Consider the following 21,158-nt stretch of genomic DNA (forward strand, 5'->3'; position numbering starts at 1 on the left):
TGTCCCCATTAGCACGTCCTTTAGATAATATCACCACCGTCAACACCCTTTTGTCTATGACATCTTTGGTAGTCTCCTCTTAGCCTCCACCTATCACTGGCCCCCTATCGAGCTCCTCCTGTCCCACCCCCCCTCTACCAGTTTATATTTAATCTCATTTCTGTATTTTTTAGTTCTGATGAAGGGTCATACGAACTCGAAACGTCAACTGTATCCCTCTCCACGGATGCTGTCAGACCTGCTGAGTTTTTCCAGGTATTTTTGTTTTAGATTTCCAGCTTCCGCAGTATTTTGCTTTTATTTTAATCTTTAACAATCACCTGGGTGAAGGAGCTGACTGTATTGAGAGAAGAACACAGTCTGCAAATAGGTTAAGTGAGTGGGGAAAAAATTTGGCAGATGGCGCATAATGGGGAAAATGGTGAGATTATCCACTTTGGTAGGAATAATAGAAAAAGCAAAATATTACTTAAATGGAGAGGGGCTCCAAAATGCTGCAGTACAAAGGGATCTGGGTGTTCTCGTATATGAAACACACAAAATTTAGCATGCAGCTCCAACGACTAATTAGGAAGGCAAATGGAATGTTGGCCTTTATATTATGGGGGATTGAGTATAAAAGTAGGGAAGTCTTGCTGCAGCTGTACAGGGCATTGGTGAGACTGCACCTAGAATACTGTGTACAGTTTTGGTCACTTTCTTAAGTAGGGACGAACTTGCATTGGAGGCAGTTCAGAGAAAGTTCATGAGGTTGATACTTGGGATGAAATGGAGTCGTCTTTCGATAAAAGTTTGAGCCTATAGTCATTTGAGTTTAGAGTAATGAGGCGATCTTATTGAAACATGTAAGATTGAGAGGGCTTGATAGGGTAGGTGTTGAAAGGATGTTTTCTGTTGTGAATCTTGATCTCGGGAATATATTTTCAGAATAGGGGGTCTCCCATTTAAGATAGAGATGAAGAGGAATTCCTTCTCGGAGGGTCAGGAACCAGCTGCGAGGATGTCATTGAATATATTCAAGGCTGAAATCAGACAGATGCTTGAACTGTGGGAGAGTTGAAGGTTCTGGGGAACAGGCAGGAAAGTGGAACTGAGGCAAAGATTAGATCAGCCATGGTCTTATTAAATAGCAGAGCAGGCTCAAGAGGCCATATGGCATACTTCTCCTATTTCTTAAATTGGTAGGCATGTAATTCCCTGAGGTACAATTTATAAATATGGACGGATTCAAGCTGTGAACATAGTGATGAAGCTAATAGTGAACAAATTGGATAGCAACTGCACACATGCAGTTGAACGCAAAAGCCTGGAAGTTGATGTCTGAGATGCACTGTTCCTCTATCAGACACTTCATTCAAAATATTCAATGGCATGAAGTTCCTATACTGATGTGGATATGGACTAATCTTGTCAACAAGAGTTAAGTCATTCCTGTCTAACTACTCTTTTAATGGTATGTTAAGTATTATTGCTGAGCAGCGTGTCTGGCAATTTTATTAAGTTTTTTTTAAAATAAAAAGGTCTTATTTTTTCTTTGGTCTCTCTTAGCTCTCTCCCAGTCTAATCCTCCTTTCTCTCTCTCTTTTGCTTTTTATATCAGATTTGATGTTGAATTTGCTATTCTAACTTTCACGTCCTGGTTTATACTCTATTGCTTAATAGCAATTCCTCCAATCTGAACGGTTAAAACATGCCGTTACCTCTTACGTTCACAGAGGTCCCAGATGTCCTGAAGCAGGTGCTGTGCCATTTGGATGTTTCCTTGACAGCAACCTGCCATGCAAAACTCCATGAAAAGTCTAATGAACAGCAAATTCCAGCCCATTATAGTGATGGCTCGGAGGCCATTCTCAAATGTCGATACCTTTGGATTGTTTGACAGGATGTGTGACAGTGTACAAATATGTCAAAATTTAATAACTTTGCATTTCTACACTTTTTGGCAACTTTTTCCACTAAAAATTCCTTCTGCAGTTTTTTGGATGAGACATTAAACCGAGTCTGTCTGCCCACTCGAGTGAATGTAAATGATCCCACGGCACAATTTGAACAAGAATAAAGAATTTCCCCAGTCTACACATAACTAAAAAACCTCATCCTTGGTACCATTTATTATGATCCGGTTAGGCACCGTTAACGTTTAAAGAAGAAATACTAACACCCAGCAATTAATTGACAACTACACCACAAGAATTCATGTTTTTAAACAAAAACAAACAATGCATATAAAGTGAAATTAAACAAAGCAAGCACCACTAACAACACTGTAGTTTATAAAGACTTATGCTATAAATTCAGTTCTACTCTTTACTTCCCACCTCCAAGAGTTTCCTTACCGTACAAAATCTTGAAGGTTCATTCACTTTTCCTAGGACCCACCCAGATTTGCAGAATGTCAGATTTCTATAGATTTCTGTAGGTATTTAATATATTTTGTCATGATATTTCAGCTTCTACATTATTCACGTGTATTTTCCAATCTTTATTTCACACTGTACAAAAGTTAAAAAGCGACTGATAATCGGTACATTTTATTTCCTAGTTTGTTTTCTCTGAGAATTTCCACCCACCCACCTAGGCAGCCCTCCGGAATTTACTTTAATTTTCCTTAGTATTGCAGCCATTCCACGAGGTTCAAATTATAGGACTCCTTCCACCTGCTTTTAAGCAATTCTAAGCAATTCTCCAATTTTTCTTTGCGGACCTCACGACTGTGGACCCTTCTGCTCCTTGTCCTGGCTGTGGACATATGTAGATTGCTTTTTCCTAGTCTGCTCCCACAACTTCTGTACAATTTCTTCCAAGCTAACTATTCAAGCTGACCGCTTTCTGCCACAAGGCCCTATTAGAACCACTGTATATTTCTTCCACTAGCTTCAAGCTAAACCAAATCTTCTAGCTGTTTTTCACTCTCAAAACCCAAAACTGAACGGTCTGCTTCTGTCAGCAAACACGTACACATAAATTAGACAAAAGAACCTAGCCAAGGCTCCACCCTGAATCACTATTTCTGTGACGACATGGCATGCTTTGGGATGATTCAACCAGAAATGCAAACAAATTATTTTTCTTTCAACATAACTCTTTTGATTCTACAATCCATATGCATAATTTTTATCTCTGGAGTTTTACACCCTCTTTCCCAGGATTGCTAGCTTCTAACTTATTTTATGGAAATAACAGTAGACACCCTGGCTCTACCAAGAGGTCCCGAAATGGGTCATCTATAGTTCAATGTTCATCATTCTAACTCTGACCTTGAAGATAAACTAGGTTAGCTTTTAACTATAATTAACTCCGAGTTTGTTTGAATTGCATTTACTTCGGGGTTGCTTATCAGTTTCTCAATCAGTTGCCCCCATTTTCTATAGTTTATAAATTTTAGTTTTAGGAATTAAAGTTTTTCTTAAAACAAGAGAATTATGAAGCAGATATTCACAACACTTTCTAGTAAATAGCCTCTCTCAGGCCTTGACATCTTTCCTAAACTGTAGTTCCAGAATTGAACAAAATACTCCAGCTGAGATCTAACCAGCGATTTATAAAGTTTTAGCTTGACTCCCTTACTTTTGTACTCTATCCATGAAGAAAGCTATGTATGCCTTTTACACAGCCTTCTCAACTTGCCCTGCCATCTTCAAAGATTTGTGTGCTTACACCCCCAGATTTCTCTCTTCCTGCATTCCATTTAAAATTGTACCATTTAGTCCTCCTGTCATTCTTCTTACTAAAATTAAACACTTCACACTTCTATGTAACATTTGATTTGCCATGTCTTTCCATACCTTCCTGGAGTCTGTTACTATTCTCCTCACTGTTTACATTTCTATGTTTTGTGTCACTGCAAATTTTGAAATTATTCCCTGTATACCCAAGTCTAGGTTATTATGTATCAGAGCGGTGGTGCCACCTTCCACCCTCCATAAACTTGAGTGCACCCAAAACCCTGTTCCTAACTTACACCAAATCTTGTTCACCTGTCATCCATCTGACCTACATTGGCTCCAAGTCCAGCAACAAGTCAATTTTAAAGTTTTGACCCTTGTTTTTAAATATCTTCATGGCTTGGCCCCTTCCAATGTCTGTAACCTCCTTCAACCCCACTACCCTGAGATATCTCTGGTCCTCCAATTGCAGGTTCTTCAGCATCCCCAATTTTAATCACTCCATCATTGGAAGGTATGCCTTCAGCTGCCTGGGCCCGAAGCTCTAGCATTTCCTCCCCGAAACGTCTCTCTTTCACCCTGGTCTTTCCAGATGCTTCCTAAAAAGCTGCCTCTTTCGGCACCTTTCCTTCTAGAGACTCAGTGTCAGATTTTGTTTGATAGCCCTCCGCTGGCACACCTTGAGCGGTTTTACAATGTTAAAGGCGCGATACAAATGTAAGTTGTGCTTATTGTTGCTGAGTCCCCAAATTTTGCAACAATTTCCGCACCTGCGCAACCTTCCAATCATCCAACCCAGGTTCTGCGAGGGAGGGGGCTCTGGCCACGCCCCCTCTGGAGGAGGCGGGGTTTGTGGAGATGCGTGGTGACGTTGGTACGTCAGCAGGGTACAGGCCGGCTGGTTGGATCGGACCGGATATCGCTGGCGGAGGAGGCGGAGGTGAAGCTGTTGCGAGGCGGGTTGTGCTATGTTGTTGAGGCCGGCTTGTTGCCGGCTCGCGTAGACCCGCACTGGGAGGAATCGGGGCGAAGGGCGGCCTCGGTGAGTGAGAGAGCGGCTGGAGTGCTGGGGAGGCACCGCGAACCTGGGCCGGGAGAAGGAGAGACAGGGTCAGCGTGAAGGGCAGCGGCTGGGAGGGCCGGGACTGGGAGCTCCGAGGCTTTGGGTCCTGGAGGCCAGGTTACTGTGCCCAGGGTCTGGCAGTTCAGGGCAGGTGATTGAATCATAGATTAGTTACCGCACAGAGGAGGCCATTCTACCCATCATGTCTGTGCTGGCCCGGCCCTCTTGAAGGAGCAATTCACCTTTTGTCACTCACCCCCCCCCCCCTTTCCTAATGATTCAGTTCCCTTTTGAATATCTTGATTGAACTTGTCTCCATCGCACTGATCAGGCAGCACATTACAAATCTTAACCATTTGCTGCGTGAACAAGCTTTTCCTAATGTCACCATTACTACTTTTGCTAATTATCTTAAATCTGTGCTCTCACCCTTTCATCAATGGGAACAGTTTCTCCTCATCTAGTCTGTCCAGACCACCTCATGATTTTGAACACTTTTATCAAATCTCCTCTTAACTTTCTCCAAGAACACCCCCAGCTTCTCCAACCTTTCTACATACCTGAAGTTCCTCATCTCCAGAACAATTCCCATGAATCTTTTCTGCACCATCTCTAATTTCTTTGCATCCTTTGTAAGGTGTGATGCCCAGAACTGGACGCAATACTCTAGTTGAAGGTGAACCAGTGTTTTATATAAGCACAGCAAAACATCCTTACCTTTGTACTCCATGCATCTATTGATAAATCCCAGGATGTCATGCTTTATTCACTGTGCCCTGAATCTGTCCTGCCACCTTAAGTAATAAATGCACATATACATCCAGGTCCCTCTGCTCGTGCACCCCCTTTATTTTATATTGTCTCAGAGTTCTTCCTACCAAATGGATCACTTCACACTTCTCTGCATTAAATTTCATCCACCTATTCCACCATTGTCCTTTTGAAGTGCTATGCTATCCTCCACGTGGTTCACAATACTTCCAAGTTTTGTATCATTCACAAATTTTGAAATTGTGACCTGTGTACCAAGGTCTAGGTCATTTATATGTACCAGGAAAAGCAGAAGTTCGACCACTGATCCCTGGGGAACTCCACTATAAACCTTCCTCCAGTTTGAAAAACATGCATATATTTAGCTATGAAATTGGCTTGCCTAAAGTTTGTTGCACAAATTGCAGGTTTGTGTATTCCTGATACTGTGTAAGATAAACACAAATGAGGCTGACACGTGTATCACTTTACAGGGTTTTTATGGAATTGGGCAGTAACTCATAGAGCTGAATTTACAGTATGTTGAAAGATACAGGGAATTTCTTCAGATGAATAGCTTCAACTGGAGCACCGTACAGACTTATTTAGTTGTTCAAACCCTGTAATGTCCTCACCCCTCTCTGTCCTTGTAACCACCTTCACACTGCAGGGATTGCACTCCTCCAATTCTGGCTTGTTGTACATCTCCCACTTCCTTTGCCCCATCGACGATGGCCATGCCTCAGCCTATGTTTTGGAATTGCCTCCTTAAACCTATCTGCTTCACTCCTTTTAAGACTGTCCTTAAAATCTGCCTCTTTGAATAAGGGCTTTAGTCACCTCGCTCAATGTTTTTTTGGCTCTGTGCCAATATTTGTCTGATGATGCTCCTCTAAAGTGCCCTGGGATATTTTATTAAGTTGAAGTTGTTATAGAATGCAAGTTGTTCTTAATTTCCAGATATAAAATTTGTCTTTTGCTGTTTCAGCTTTACTGTCCTGTCTGTCATCCTGTCTATTTCTTGGTGAACAATGAGGAGTTGCTCTGTGCCTGGAAGGAGCTGTCTTCGGGCTGAGATGTTTCCTCGGCTACTGACTGACATTGTCTACCCCTTGCAACGCCATCTGTCTAGTAGCTGCCGGAGGGGAAGCTCAACAGCATCTGTGTCAAATGTGAGCCCATTGCCTTCCCAGGCCCATGTTGTGATTTGCGGAGGAGGAATTGTTGGTTCATCAGTGGCATATCATCTCTCCAAACTGGGCTGGAATGATGTTGTGTTACTGGAGCAAGGGCGGTAAGCACTAAAGGAGCATGGCTATCTAAGCATGTGGAAAAATATTTTTGTTGTCTAGTTCTGTGTAGGCATTTGATACTTTATATTGGATGAATGACACTACTGTAAAAAATTCAGATACTTTTAAAGAGAGGAAAAAGATAAATAAGGCTGCTTGACCTGCAATTTGATATTTCAGTGTAATGGGATTATTGTTTCTATAAGAGCGGGGTCAATTTTGTTGTCACCTTACGCTGTTCTTAGTAGTTACGCCAACTTAGGTAGCAAGAAAATGAGCCCTGGAAGTTTTAAGCACACCTAACATAGCACAATGGAAATTAAGCAAAGCTTGTCTCTCTGGTATATGAATAAACCGCATATTAAGGCATACTGACCAGGAAGTTTTCAGACAATGGGGACACTACAGTCTCTACATTTCTGCCAGGGAGGGAAAATATTAATATGGGTACCCATTCTTAATACTGTATCCCGTGACCTTCAGTGGAAAGTGTGTTTTGTGTGTGTGGACATTCAGGGACATCTGGAAGAGGCTGTCTCATGATGCCTCCTGTGGTCAAATGACTCATTTATTCCAGGCCTGGACTTGAAAATGAATTATAACTATTTGTACAAAGAAAGTGAAGTCGATCAGTGCTTATGGGAAATGTACTCCTCTTGGACAGAAGGGAACAAAATTGGAAGTAAAACAGATATTCAGAAGAATCTCTGTACATCATGCACTCAGTTAATTGTGGCAGAATTTTATATCCTTTTACCACAATGCGGATGAATTAAAATGAGGGTAGGATTGTAAGTGCAAACCTATCCTTTCTGTGTCTGGAACTGCAGCCTGGGGATGTTATCAATACAACTTTCTAAGTGAATTTTAATTTCTAATCTCCTCCCTGTTTTGCCTTGTGATTTTTGTCCCACAGTCGCTGATGCTTTGTTTCAGTTACAATTCTCCCGTGTGCGAGGATAGATTTTGGAATTCACTACATAAGGATATCATCCTGCTTTTATTCAGTGGATGCTGTTGAGATGCATCACAGTGAGGAATGGGAATACTGGCCAACTCCTCTCCTGCCAACCTTCCCGTCTCTTTCCCCCCCCAAGATTTTCCCCTTGTTCTCCCTTCATCCAGCGGCACTGTGGGGTCATTTCTGTTGCTCACGGATCCGTCCTGTCTGAGGTTATCTAACTGACCACAGATCAGATGTCAAACCTTCATGGTTTGTATAATTCAGTGATACCACATGATTTATTTATCAACTCACAAGGCAAATTTTCTTTTGAACAAAATAAGTTACAATATATTGTTGTGCATGGCTTTATGGTATGCAGTAGAATGATGCTGTGGTGGCACAATAATTTTTTTGCTGAATTCATTGGGTTTGTGAGAGTCTGCCTTCCACGCACCCCACCAACCCCGCAGTTGTTCCAAACTGTAGCAGCAGCAGTGATTTTTTGAGCCTGTTAATTCTGTGTTCAGCCCTAAATAGATATGGCTTGTTAGCATCAACTTGCAATGGATCAGTGTTTGGTGCTGCGTAAGCAATGCACTCAGAGCTTTACTTCACACATTCAAACTTGAGGTTAGAGCTGTGGACTCAGTCCTGTGGGCAGCTGAAAATTAAATTTGGACATTGGGTCTTGGGCTTAGGTTCACAGTCAGTGCTGTTGTACCTTATATACTCTTATTGTTTGCTATGTTTGTTAGTTGAAGAAAATCTTTAATTCTGTGAACTGAGCAATTGGAATCTATTCAACCAACAAAGTTTATCCACCGTGTGTGTGTGTGTTTTCTTTATTAACTTAGCCATTCCATTAGTGTTTTAACTGATATGGATTTAATGGCATGAGATAGTGTTATATATAAGCATGCTTGAGTGGTCTCCTGCATGTGCCATAGCATGGGAGTTGGGGAGGGTGATTGTGATAGATGACCTAATTCCAACCTGTGCGCCTCTGCTATCTCCCTTGGTTCTGTTGATGTTGACAGGTTGGCTGCAGGAACTACCCGACTCTGTGGCGGCATTGTAAGCACCGTCAAGCACATCAGCATAGAAACAAAGATGGCTGATTATTCAAACAAACTTTATCGGCGATTGGCGCAAGAAACTGGTGTCCAGACAGGTAAAGGCTTTCTTTTGATATTACTTGGTATTTTCTTGGGTTAGGTTACATGGGCAGCATACTTTTTGGTGGGTGGGGGAGGAGTGCTTCAGTAGATCTTAATTGGTGAGCAGGACTACCTCTTCACTTATCAAAGCTCTTCAATTATTTTTGTAACTGTGATACATGAAAATCCAAAAATATAATTTATGTAAGTATGTAGTTAATATATGATGGAGAATAATAAACTGTCAGTTTGGAGATGGGAAGGTTTGACAGGCATTGTTGAGAGTTTAGTAATTGGTTACAATGTTTCTGTTTATCCTGTTGATGTGGGGAGCGGCTGCAGTGTTTCTGTTGACGTGGGGAGCGGCTGCAGTGTTTCTGCTGTTATGAAGCCCAACTTGCATTAAAGGCGAGAGCAGAGGCTGGGAACTCTCAAGTCCCAAAAGACCTTGGAGTTTCTGCGCAGACTGGAAGTGGGCTTCATATGTGCAGTTCACCATTTTGAGCTCTTCAGGCCGAGAACAGGCCCAGCGCCCTGACGAAGAGATGGAAACCAGAGCAAAAACCCAGACCATATGACTAGGAATGGAGCTCCATTGAAGATAAATGTCCAAGTTAGGGGATTGGGAGAGGTCCCAATGAAGTTTAAAAAAAGAGAGGAACAGAGAAAGAGGCTCTAAGGAGGAAAAAGGCTGCAGTTAGCAGACATTAAATGAAGAGGGCTCGGGAGAAGCACTGAAGATCTAAGAAGGCAGCAGAAGGTTGGTTACTCTGTGCTGCGGGCCTTTGGGGATAATGGTACCCCTTTGGAGCAGTAGTGTTCTGTTTGGTGTGGTCAAAGTGCTGAAGTTGTGCTTGAGTTGGGGCTCGAGTGCATACTCCGGAATCCAGGGGAACAGAATTTCGAGAGATGAGATTGAATCCCTGCGAGGTGGACCATTGTTGATGCTGTCCATATTGGAGCAACTTGTGGAGTGATCCCCTAGGTTTCTGTGAGATTGGTTGACTCGCAGTGTTACTGACATCTGGGATGGTTGTTGAGAAATCTATGGACACAGTCTTGGCTGCATTTGCCATTTAGTGTGGAGTATCGTGTGGTCGACCACAATTTGCCTGTTAATTCACATGTACCTTGTATATTAACCCTGAATGTTAGAGTATAAGATTGATATTGTAAATTGTTTTATCTTTCTGACCTCGTATAGTAAAGTTTATTTTTGTTTGTTCAAAACCCATGGAATCTTGTGGCTTTATTCACTGAACAAGCATCTTGAATCTCGAACTTTGACTACTTTAAACAAAATGTTATTGGTGCCTAACCGGATCTTACCAAAAGCCTGGGGGTCTGGTCAGGGATCATAAAACTATTTGCATGGGGTGCGGTTACAGCGTTTCTGTTTGCCTGGGGTGTGGTTACAGCGTTTCTGTTTGCTTGTTTACGTGGGGAGTACGTGGAGTCAGCTTGGAACCATTGAACAGACAGTCCAAAGGAACTAAATTTTTTTTCTTAACCGGCCTTCCCATGGTGTTAGCTGTAACTCATTGGTAGCACTGTTGCCCCTGAGCCACAAGGTTTAAGGGTTCAAGTCCCACTCTAGGGACCTGAGCAAATATTCTCATCTAAAACTACAGTGCAGTAGTGAAGGTGTGCTGTGCTACTGGAGGTACCTTCTTCAGGATGAGGATATAAACTGAGGAGGCACTGTCTGTTTTTCCCAAGGAGATCTCATGGAACTATTTCAAAGGGGAATAAGTGAGTTCTTCCCAGTGTTCTGGCCAATATGTGTCCCTCAATCAACATTGCAAAAACAGATAATCGGATCATTATTACATTACTGTTTGTGGGAGCTTGCTGTGTGCAAATTGGCTGCTGAGTTTCCTACATTACAATGGTGACTACATCTCAAGAAGTATTTTGGCTCTAACATGCTTTGGGGTGTGCTGAAGTTGTGAAAGCTGCTGTGTGATTACAATTTTTTCTTTTTATGGGAGAGGTTACAGTGTTTCTGTTTACGTGTGTACATAGGGGTTGTTGTAACATTTGCAAATTGTGCACCATCAAAGTGAATGAGCACAGAAGTGTAGCTTAAACTAGGTTTCCTTGAATTTACCAGGTTACATCCAGACTGGTTCAATCTCACTGGCTCATACTCAGGACAGACTCATCTCCCTGCGTCGTCTCGTCTCACGATTACAGTAAGTAAAACCAGTGGCAGGCCTGTAAGAAATAATTTGAAGTCCCTTTGTACTTTTCAATGGCTTGAAGCTGACTCCACATTTGTAACAGTCACTTTAAGCATAAGTGAGACTTGATACACTCAGAACTCTGTATTTGAGCTTAGCAGAGCCAGCACAGATGAGACATAGAATGGTTACAGCACATAAATGGATTATTCTATGATAACTTGCTGCCAACTAGAGTGGTGGAAGCAGAAACAATCAATGAATACAAAATGATATTGTGTGGGCATTTGAAGGATACAAACTTGCATAGCTATGGGGATTGAACGATGTAATGGGTCTGACTGGATTACACCACGGCGAGCTAGTATGGACTCAGTGGGCTGAATGGCCTCCATCGGTGCTGTAACTCTACAAATAATGCCAGGCCTGGTGGTTTTACAACAAAAATTATTTTGTAAGTAGCTTCATACCTTCCCTTCTTGAGCACTCTGTCTTAGAAGATAGCAAATGATCCTGAATGGGTTAAGGCCAAGTCTTTGAATGACAGAGCCTTGAGTCCAAATCTCACCATGCTGTCAATGTCCACAGTTAAATTCTTAAAACTGATATTTCACTTGCTACTTCATCAACCTCCATGTAACCTGAGAAACTGCAGCCCCTTGTTTATAAGGAAAGAAAAACAGAAAATCCATTGTGGTTCTGCTTAAGAGCCCAAAGGGTTCATTTTTCAGTTCATAATTTTCTTCTGTCACCATGAGGAAAAAACAATTAAATTAAGAAACTTAATGTCAATATATACATTTAGATTCGGCAATACATTCCTTCAGTGTTGCTGGGTCAAAATCGTGGAACTCCCTCCCTATCAGCACTGTGGATGTTCCTACAACACGGTGGTTCAAGAAAGCAGCTCACCAATGCCTTCTCAAGGGATGGGCAATGTATACTGGCCTAGCCAGCAATGCCCATGTCCCATGAACGAATAAAAAAATACAAAGGTTGTTGGTATTTTTTTTAAAAACTCAAAACAGTGCCATTGCATCACTTAATGTAAACTTAAGAAAACTTACAAACCTTAAAAAAAAGCTAATTTATCTTTTTTCCCTAACCATTGTACCTTTTTAAAAAGTGTTTGAAATAAATTTAAGCATGTCTTATGCACTGTTTTCAAAACATGAGCCACAAAAATGTTACTAAATTTTTATCCATCCCTATGAATTAAAAATCAGTTTTAAAAACAGCAGGAATTGTTAGCAGTAGCATTATTAACTTTTTTCAGATCATTATTATACGATTGGAAAGCAGTAGCCTTTTTAACGCATTCCAGTCACACCAAGATGAATAGATAGTCAGGATTGCCTTCAATCACTGGGCCTTTGGCATTCACCAGAAACACAAAATTGCCAATTATTTGTTTGACATCCTTGTGTCCGGAATTAGAGACCCTCATACCTTTTTACAACAATCAGAACTTCATTGCGGCCACAATAAGAATCTGGTTTTTACAATTTAATAAGTTAGTTAATCTCCAAATCCAATTTAATTCCGACTAATATTTTACTAACTAAAGACAATTCAGAGCTCATTCTTCAGGGGCCTTTCCAAATGACTACTATATGATTGAAGAAAAGGTTAGCTTTTATAGTTAAACAAAACCTTTGTAACATCCTTCTACCAAAGGGAGCAGAGGACACAGTCGTAGCCAACGACTTCGAAACATTCACACACACTTTTTTAAAGAGACAGTACACTGAAATCTTGCAGCCTTTAACAGGAGAAAAGAGAGATGAGTAGTGTCTTAAAACTGGCAGCCTTGGGACTGAGACGATGCCAGATTTCTGATCCTATCAGATTTCGGGTTGGGTGGTTCAGGCTGTGGGCAGTTTGGGTCAAGTTGGGTTGGGTGGGATCAAGGCTCGCTGAGAGCATGGGAATAGACTAATGCACAAAGCAGCCAAGCTGATAACCGGTCAGGTCCCACACCGTGCCATACAGTGTCTAGCCGAATTTTCCAGGTAAGTTTTTTTTTCCCAATTAAAATTGACATGTAGCCCATTATAAAAATGCCTGCTTTTCTGACAACTTTGATTTTTGAACAACCAGATTTGAGATACTGTACTGTGGAATGTTTCCTCCCCTTCATTCCATCAGACATCTCTTTTCTCAAACTGATTTTCAATATCAGCTGTTTGCTGCCCAACCTCATTTGGAAAAAGTCAATCATAACCAAGACATATTGGTTACCTTTCTGAGTCTGAAAGGAACCAATGTAATCTGTCTGCAAATTTCTATCTTACTGTATAGATTCCCTTTAATATCTTGAAAACTTTGTTCAAATCTTCTAAATTGCAGAGAATGCAACCCTAGCCTGTGCAATCTCTCTCCTCACAATTTAACCCTTGGATTTGATAAATTTATGCTGCATTATCTCCAACTCTAAAGCATCCTTCCTATGCTGTGGGGCTTGGAACAGCTTATGGCACTCCAAGTGTTGTCTGACCAGGGCTTTGTAAAACTGAAGCATGGCTTATACCCTCTTGTATTCTAGTCCTTGAGCTATTAAGGCCAGTGTTCCATTAACCTTTTTGATTATTTTCTTTGTACCTGTCCATGACATTTTAATGGCGTGCCTGAAACTCAAAACCTCTTTTGGACCTCCACTCTTTTGGCTTTTTACCATTCAGAAAGTACCCTATTCTATCCTTTTTAGGCCCAAAATGGATTACTTCACATTTGCAGGTATATGGATATCCACTTGCCACACTTAACCATTGACTTACTCTGTCAATACCTCCTTGTAATTATATGCTTCTGCTTACACCTCTTAGAATACTACTTATCTTTGTGCCATTGGCAAATTTAGATAGGTGGTTTTCTATCCCATAATTTAAGAAATTAATAAATACACTGAATAGTTGAGGCCCCAACACAGATCCTTGCGGGACACCACTAGTCACATCCTGCCAATTAGAGTACCTGCTCATTATCTGTACTCTTTATCAACTGCCGCGCAACAAATTTCTTAACCTGGTCAAGAATTTGCCTTCAATTTCATGAGCTTCAACTTGACAGTCACTTACGAAGAACTTTATTAAATGCCTTCTGGAAGCCCATATAAATAAATCCATGTGCATTGACCTGTCCACCACTTTAGACCCCTCTTCAAAAAATTCAACCAGATTCAGCAGGCATAACCTGCCATTTACCAATCCATGCTGGGGCTCACTGATCAGCTGAAAAGTGTCCAGGAGTTCAGTCACCCTATCCTCAATTGTAGATTCTAGTAATTTTCCAACAACAAATGTTTATCTAACTGCCCTACAATTCCCTGGTTCCCCTTTGTAACCTTTCTTGAACAAGGGGCACATGATGCGGCTGACATCTGAACAGTACCTGGGTGGGGGAGGAGAGAGAATTCTAACTTGAATAATACAATCACATGGTTTCCCCCACCGCCCCCCCAATTCTGTCTTCCATCCAGAACTCCAACTACTGCTTCCCCCTGCAGAGTATCCCTCCACCTGCAGATGCAGTTGAATAGTATGGGGAGGTCATGCAACCTGTAAGGGGACAGGTGACCTGGCATACTAGGGTATTCAGACTCCCCTCTGGACAGCGGTTGGGGGAGAGAGTGGAGATCCTTCTACACCAAGTAATTAGCTGCAGGGGGAAGGAATCCTCTTTTGTGCCAGGATTTCGGAACATTTCCCAGAGTAAATGCAGTGACGCCCTCCCAGCCACTCCACACACGCACAATGCAAAAATGAAACAAACAGTTGGGATTGGCCATCAGTAACTAAGGCAACACTGAAGTGTGGTCAGTTTAATATTGTCTTTGCTTTTAGATAATTTACTTTACAGTTTTGTTAATTTGCTTACTTTGAAATCCATTAGACACAGTTTAGCCCATTCACTTAATCTATCAATATCTCTAATTTTTTGCTTCCATCTATACTGCTTGCTGTCTATCTTTTGTGTCATCAACAAACTTGCAGTAACAATGCTTTGTAAACATTCAAGTTGGTTTAAAATATAACCGTGTCTTTAATTTAAATTGCATAAGGCAATGACAGTTTTTTTTAAACTGTAGCCCAGTTAAGGAGAATACAAATTCAATTTCTACCAGGCAATTATAGCCTTAAGGCTGAAATTTATCTTTTATAAAACAAGCTCTTTGCCTTTCACAGATGCACGAGTAAATTTTAGTCAAAATAAATTCACAGCAGCATCCTTAACATTAAACGTAATTCAGTTTTCTGGTTGTACAATCTTAAATTAAAATCAACATACTTAGTTAACCACATTCACACTTTCATGCAACTTAGAAATGTTGATCCCTATGAGGACAAAAATAAAATGACACACTTTTTGAAGAGAGACTTGTAAATAAAAGCTGTGATTCTTAAACATTCAAGGTAAGGAAACCTCCACACATTTTCAAGCAAACTGAAATTCCAGCACCCTTAAAGTTTCCTTTCACTCAATAATTTTTGTGTTTCATTTTCTTGGCACAGAAGCTGGCAGCTTTTTCCATCAGCTTCAGTGCTGGTTTCAACTTTGAGCGTCTTTATTTTTCACATTTTGAACTCTTGTTTCAGCAGCTCATTTCAGTTCCCTAACTCCCTGTCCTTTTTCTTCATTCGCTGAGTTCTGAGAGCTTTTGCATCTGCTCCCTCAGCTGCTAGAATTGAATCAGCATACAGTGCAAATCACCATTCCTGGTTTCTAGCTGCTGGCATTCTTTTTTTTTTCCCCCTCTTTCATATTTCTGAGAATTTTTATCTTATGTTGTGCTCAAACATGGGCTGCATAGTGTAGCACCTGCCTACTTTTATCTTACTTAACTTTGCCCAGAGTTGCTTGACTGGCTCCAGCCTGTTGCCTTTGATACGACTCTCCTTCTGGACTGCTGAAAAGTGACAAATCTGTCACACAACTTCACAAATTTTTTCTCTCTCAGCACTGAGTCTGCCACCCTTAACTGTCACTTTTAGATATGAGCCCCGGTCTAAACTGCTTAAAAACGACACTGAGTCTGCCACAAGTAATTCTTCAAATTTCTTATCTCTAACCCTCTCAACATCATTTGACCTTGCCTTCCTGAGTAAATTTCCGTAATAGTGCTGGTAGGTCAAAATGCCCTATGCTCTTTGAAGGTTTTACTTCCTTAACTGACTAGGCAGCTAACCATGACAGTCCTAGCTCCCACTTCGACCAAAATATATAAATAACTGTTAGTCAGCTTCTGGCTGGCCACAATACTTGAAGTCCATTAATTTGAAGTATCCTTGTTCTGTCAGTTCAATGGTTTTTAGCTGACTCCATATTTTATTTAAGCTTAAGTGAGACTTGATACACTCAGTATTTGAGCAGGGCTTTACAAAGTACACATGATAATTATACTGCACATTAATGTCCTTTGGTTTGTAGACATGGCCTGTAATTTATTTCTCCCACTTCCATATGTATTTACAGCTGTTCAGATCAGTGGCCCTACTAACTGAGAATGTCCCAAACCTTCTAGGGTATACGCTAAGAATAGGAACTACAGAAAAATGCATCCAATCATGTATCTTCAATACTTTCATTCTACTTGGTTATATGATTTGATATTTCTGTTTCCAGGCATGGGCCTTGGGGCTCCTTTAGGACAAGCTGCCCTTGTTCTTTGTTTCTATTTCAATGGTGGTGACACATCCAGGATCTTGATAACTGTATCTAACTATATCAAAGCTTAGTGCATGAAAATTAGGGTAAAAAGCATTTATAATTATATTTCAACTGTTTATAAAAACTTTTATATTTCTACATTCAGAAAAGAGGATTCCCCTTGTTTTTCCTAGTGATGTGTGTTTTTGCAGCATCAGTACCACCTCTTTCACACCTATAACCTTGAGTCCGTAGAAAATCCAAGGAAGTGTGTTTTTCAGAGGAAGAAGCTTTTCAGAATAAAACTTAGTCATATAACTCTCACAAATGCCTCAAAATACCCTCCAAAAGCCCATATTCTTTCAGACTTCTTTGTTCTAATTGACTTCTTTGACTGTCCATAAAGTAGTTGCTTTATTGAGGGACATGTGAGTTAAAATGTCCTACAGAGTGCATGTGTTGGGTTGCCAATGACAATTGATTAGCACCTCCACAGGGCTATGTATTCAGTGTTTAATGTAGTCAGATATTCAGGGCTGGGCCTGAAAACTAATCAAAATGGTACGTAAATGGCTTACATTGCAACACACAAACCAGACTCCCACGTGGGAACTAAGTTATGAGTGTTAAAAACTGCTAGGTCTCAGTTGATATAGATGTGTTCATTGGTTAATACATAAGAATCTTTGCCCAGTCCTGGCCATGTGCCAAAGGTCAGAAGGTATGTATGTGCAACTTGCTATTAAAGGAAAAAGAAAGACTTGTGTAGCCTTTTTCACAACCACTAGCTTTGTGGCTAATGAAGCACTTTGTTTTTTTAAGTGTGGCCACTCTTGTAATGTGGGAAACTCAGCAGCCAGTGCATGCTCAACAAACTCCCATGAAAAGCAATGTGATTATGATTATGACCAGGTGGTTATTTGTTTTTGTTATGTTGATTGAGGGATAAGCACTGACCAGGACTCTGGGGATGACTCCCCTGTTCTTCGAAATAGATTATTGAATGTGGCTTTTAATGTTCACATATTACAGTCATGTTCCCCTATAGTCATAGGTTATTAATCTTGAATGTATGACTCGTGTACCAAAATCTATGGGGGGTACAGGTACAAATTTATGAAAACTCTTATTTTGGTACAATGATGTTCTATGTTAAAAGCATATCCAATACACAGTAGCAAATATGCAGGTTCAAGACCCACACTCTGCTGAGTTCTTAATCTTGGCTGGGGCTGCGCATTTCTCCTTGGAGAGGGGAATAGTGGACACATGTTTCCCACTGTCATGCACTTGTGGGTAAGTGGGCGGAATGGCAGTAAAGCAAGCCACTTGTCTTCCCTCATGACAATAGTGATATGTGTGTTGTGGGGGGAGCTGAGAGAGCAGAAATCGATGTATAACTTCCACTGACAGCAACGTACAAAAACAAACATCGTGCAGTGACTAAATGTGAAATCATGTTAAGCTACTTAGCTTATGAGCATGAAATCTTTAGAGCAGTCTTGAAGCAAGATTCTGGATTTTTATTGAGCTGCTTTGAGATCACATGCCCCACTCGAGGAGACTTTGGGAACCCAGCAAATTGTTGTGTTTTTTAAAAATTCATTCATAGGATTTGGGCGTTGCTAGCTAGGTCAGCAATGTTTTTATTGCTCATCCCTAATTGCTCTTGAGAAGGTAAAAGCAAAATACTGCAGATGCTGGAAATCTGAAACAAAAACAAAAATTGCTGGAAAAACTCAGCAAGTCTGACAACATCTGTGGAGAGAAAGACAGTTAACATTTCGAGTCCGTATGACTTTTCTTCAGAACTAAAGAGAAGTAAAAATGTGGTGAAATATATACAGTTTAAGGGGAGTGGGACAGGTGAAGCTGGATAGAAGGCCAGTGGAGGCAAAGGAGAGATTGCAAAAGTTGTCATAAACAAAAGGTCAAAGGGGTGTTGATGGTGGTGATACTGGCTAAAGGAGGTGCTAATGGTGACGTAAAGAGCAGAAAGCAGAATGAGCAAGTGACAGATGGCCCTAGCGGGGGGAGGGGACGGTGCGGGAGAAAAGATCGAAATAGGCTAAAAGGTAGGGATAAAACTATGGAAATAAATTTTAAAAATAATAAAAATAGGTGGGAAAAAATATATAAAAATTAAAAAATAAATATTTGAAAAAAGGGGATCAAAAAGGTGTGAGGATGGAGGAGAGAGTTTATGATCTGAAGTTGTTGAACTCAATGTTAAGTGCGGAAGGGTGCAAAATGCTTAATCGGAAGCTGGATGCTCCTGAGAAGGTGCTGGTGAGCTGTCTTCTTGAACTGCTACAGCCCATGTGTGTAGGTACAGCCACAGTGCTATTAGGAGGGAGTTCCAGGATTTTGACCCAGTGATGGTAAAGGAATGGCGATATATTTCCAAGTCAGGATAGGAGGGGAACTTCCAGGTGGTGGTGTTCCCATGTCTGCTGCCCTTGTCCTAGATGTTAGTGGTTGTGGGTTTGGAAGGTGCTGTCTAAGGAGCCTTGGTGAGTTTCTGCAGTGCATCTTGTAGATAGTACACATTCCTGCTACCATGCACCAGTGGTGGAGGGAGTGAATGTTTGTGGATAGGATGCCAGTCAAACGGGCTGTTTTGTCCTGGATTGTGACAAGCTTCTTCAGTGTTGTTGGAGCTGCGCTCAATCAGGCAAGTGGAGAATATTCCTTCACACTCCTGGCTTGCTTTGTAGATGGTGGACCGGCTTTGGGGAGTCGAGAGGTGAGTTATTCGTCACAGGATTCCTAGCCTCTGACCTGCTCTTGTAGCCACAGTATTTATGTAGTGTGAGAAATGGATTTTTTTTTGTGAGTAATATTGTGTTATTCTATGAAAAGAGAGTGTGTGTGGTGTGTACATGATTTAATTAAGCTGGGCAGAGATTAATAGGAGACAGTTGTCTGGGGGATTTAAAACATGAAATGGATAGAAATGTTAGGTTTGAGGTTAGATCTACCATTTGCATTTTTTAGATAAGTTGGGAGTTTGTTTAAATATCAAAGTGGAATCAGAGGTGACAAGAAACGTGTTTGCATCTTGCAGGAGTTCCATGGGTAAATAGAAGTAGGCATAATATATTTTGTTGACCCGAAAGCAAAGACAAGATGGAAACATGAAAATTCTTGTACTTGGAAGGATTTGAGTTTCAAAGAGATGTGAGAACAATGGTACCTGAGATGAAAGGGGAAAAACGTATTTTAGAGTTACTTGTGGAGAGCTTAGGGTGCTGTTTGAGCTGTTGGGCTGTTCTGGTGGAGCGGTGAGATGTAGCATCTAGAGCTATAGCTGGAGCTGTGGCTGAGAGAGGATGTAGTTTGAATCAACCAACCAGTTAAGTCAGGAAAGCCTTGGGCTGCAAAAAAAGAGTTTTATTCTGAAGTTTGGATTTTCACAGCTGTTGGGCTGTTCTGGTGGAGCGGTGAGATGTAGCATCTAGAGCTATAGCTGGAGCTGTGGCTGAGAGAGGATGTAGTTTGAATCAACCAACCAGTTAAGTCAGGAAAGCCTTGGGCTGCAAAAAAAGAGTTTTATTCTGAAGTTTGGATTTTCACAGCAGAGTGGAAGAGAGTTGCAGGTCATGTGGTATTCCTTTATTTTGAAGCTACAGCAGTTTGCCTTGGGTAATATTACTGTTTTTATAGCTAAACATCTGTGAGGGAGTGTTGTCTGGAAGGTGTTTACTTGTGGGTCTGACCAAGTAGAGTGTCTTTTTGGGGGAATGTTTTGTAAGACTAAGTTTAACAGTGTATCTGTAACCTTGTGTGCTTAAGTTTTCTTTTATTCTTGTTAATAAAACTTTTACTTTTAATTTTTTCAATCCCACAAGTGTTACTGGACTTCTTACTGCTGAGATCAGTACATTCCCTTCTCGTTTTCAGAATACAACAAAAAGGGTATGGCCTGTAAGCCTAGTTTTCCTCTGGGATTTGGCTTGTGCAACAATTAATATCAGCTGGTCATAACAGTGGCTAGCCCAGTTCCATTTCTGGTCAATGGTAACCCCCAGGATGTTGTTAGTGGGGGATTCAGCGATGGTAGTGCCATTGAATGTCAAGGGGTGATAGTTTGTTTCTCTCTTGTTGGAGGTGGTCATTGCCTGGCACTTTGTGTGGCATGAATGTTACTTGCCACTTGTCAGCCCAGCTTGGATATTGTCCAGGTCTTGCTGAATTTGGACATGCTCTGCTTCAGTACCTGAGGAGTTGCGAAAGATGCTGAACATTGTGCAATCATCAGCGCACCTCCCCACATCCGACCTTATGATGGAAGGAAGGTCAGATGTGAGATGTTCGCTGATGATTCACTGTGAAGATTTGAAAGGGCTGTTTTACCAGTGACCATCTTGTATTAATTGTATGTATGTGAAAATTATTCAGAAGTCTTCAGATTGAGATGTGATGGTCCATGATGATGGGCCCTGTGATCATCACT

The 21,158-nt window shown here is 41.1% G+C and overlaps 1 protein-coding gene across 1 annotated transcript in view; it reads left to right on the forward strand.

Annotated features, from left to right (window-relative positions):
* Window positions 1-4,589: 4,589 nt before the first annotated feature.
* Window positions 4,590-21,158, forward strand: part of pdpr (pyruvate dehydrogenase phosphatase regulatory subunit) — a 65,890-nt gene continuing 49,321 nt past the window's right edge. Inside the window, exons 1-4 of the mRNA XM_078544051.1 lie at window positions 4,590-4,707; window positions 6,467-6,772; window positions 8,754-8,887; window positions 10,987-11,068. Coding sequence (XP_078400177.1) covers window positions 6,510-6,772; window positions 8,754-8,887; window positions 10,987-11,068 — 479 coding nt within the window. The 5' untranslated portion in view covers window positions 4,590-4,707; window positions 6,467-6,509. The remainder of the gene's footprint in view (window positions 4,708-6,466; window positions 6,773-8,753; window positions 8,888-10,986; window positions 11,069-21,158) is intronic.

The sequence above is a fragment of the Cetorhinus maximus genome, chromosome 6, assembly GCF_964194155.1.
Source record: "Cetorhinus maximus chromosome 6, sCetMax3.hap1.1, whole genome shotgun sequence".
Taxonomy (NCBI): domain Eukaryota; kingdom Metazoa; phylum Chordata; class Chondrichthyes; order Lamniformes; family Cetorhinidae; genus Cetorhinus; species Cetorhinus maximus.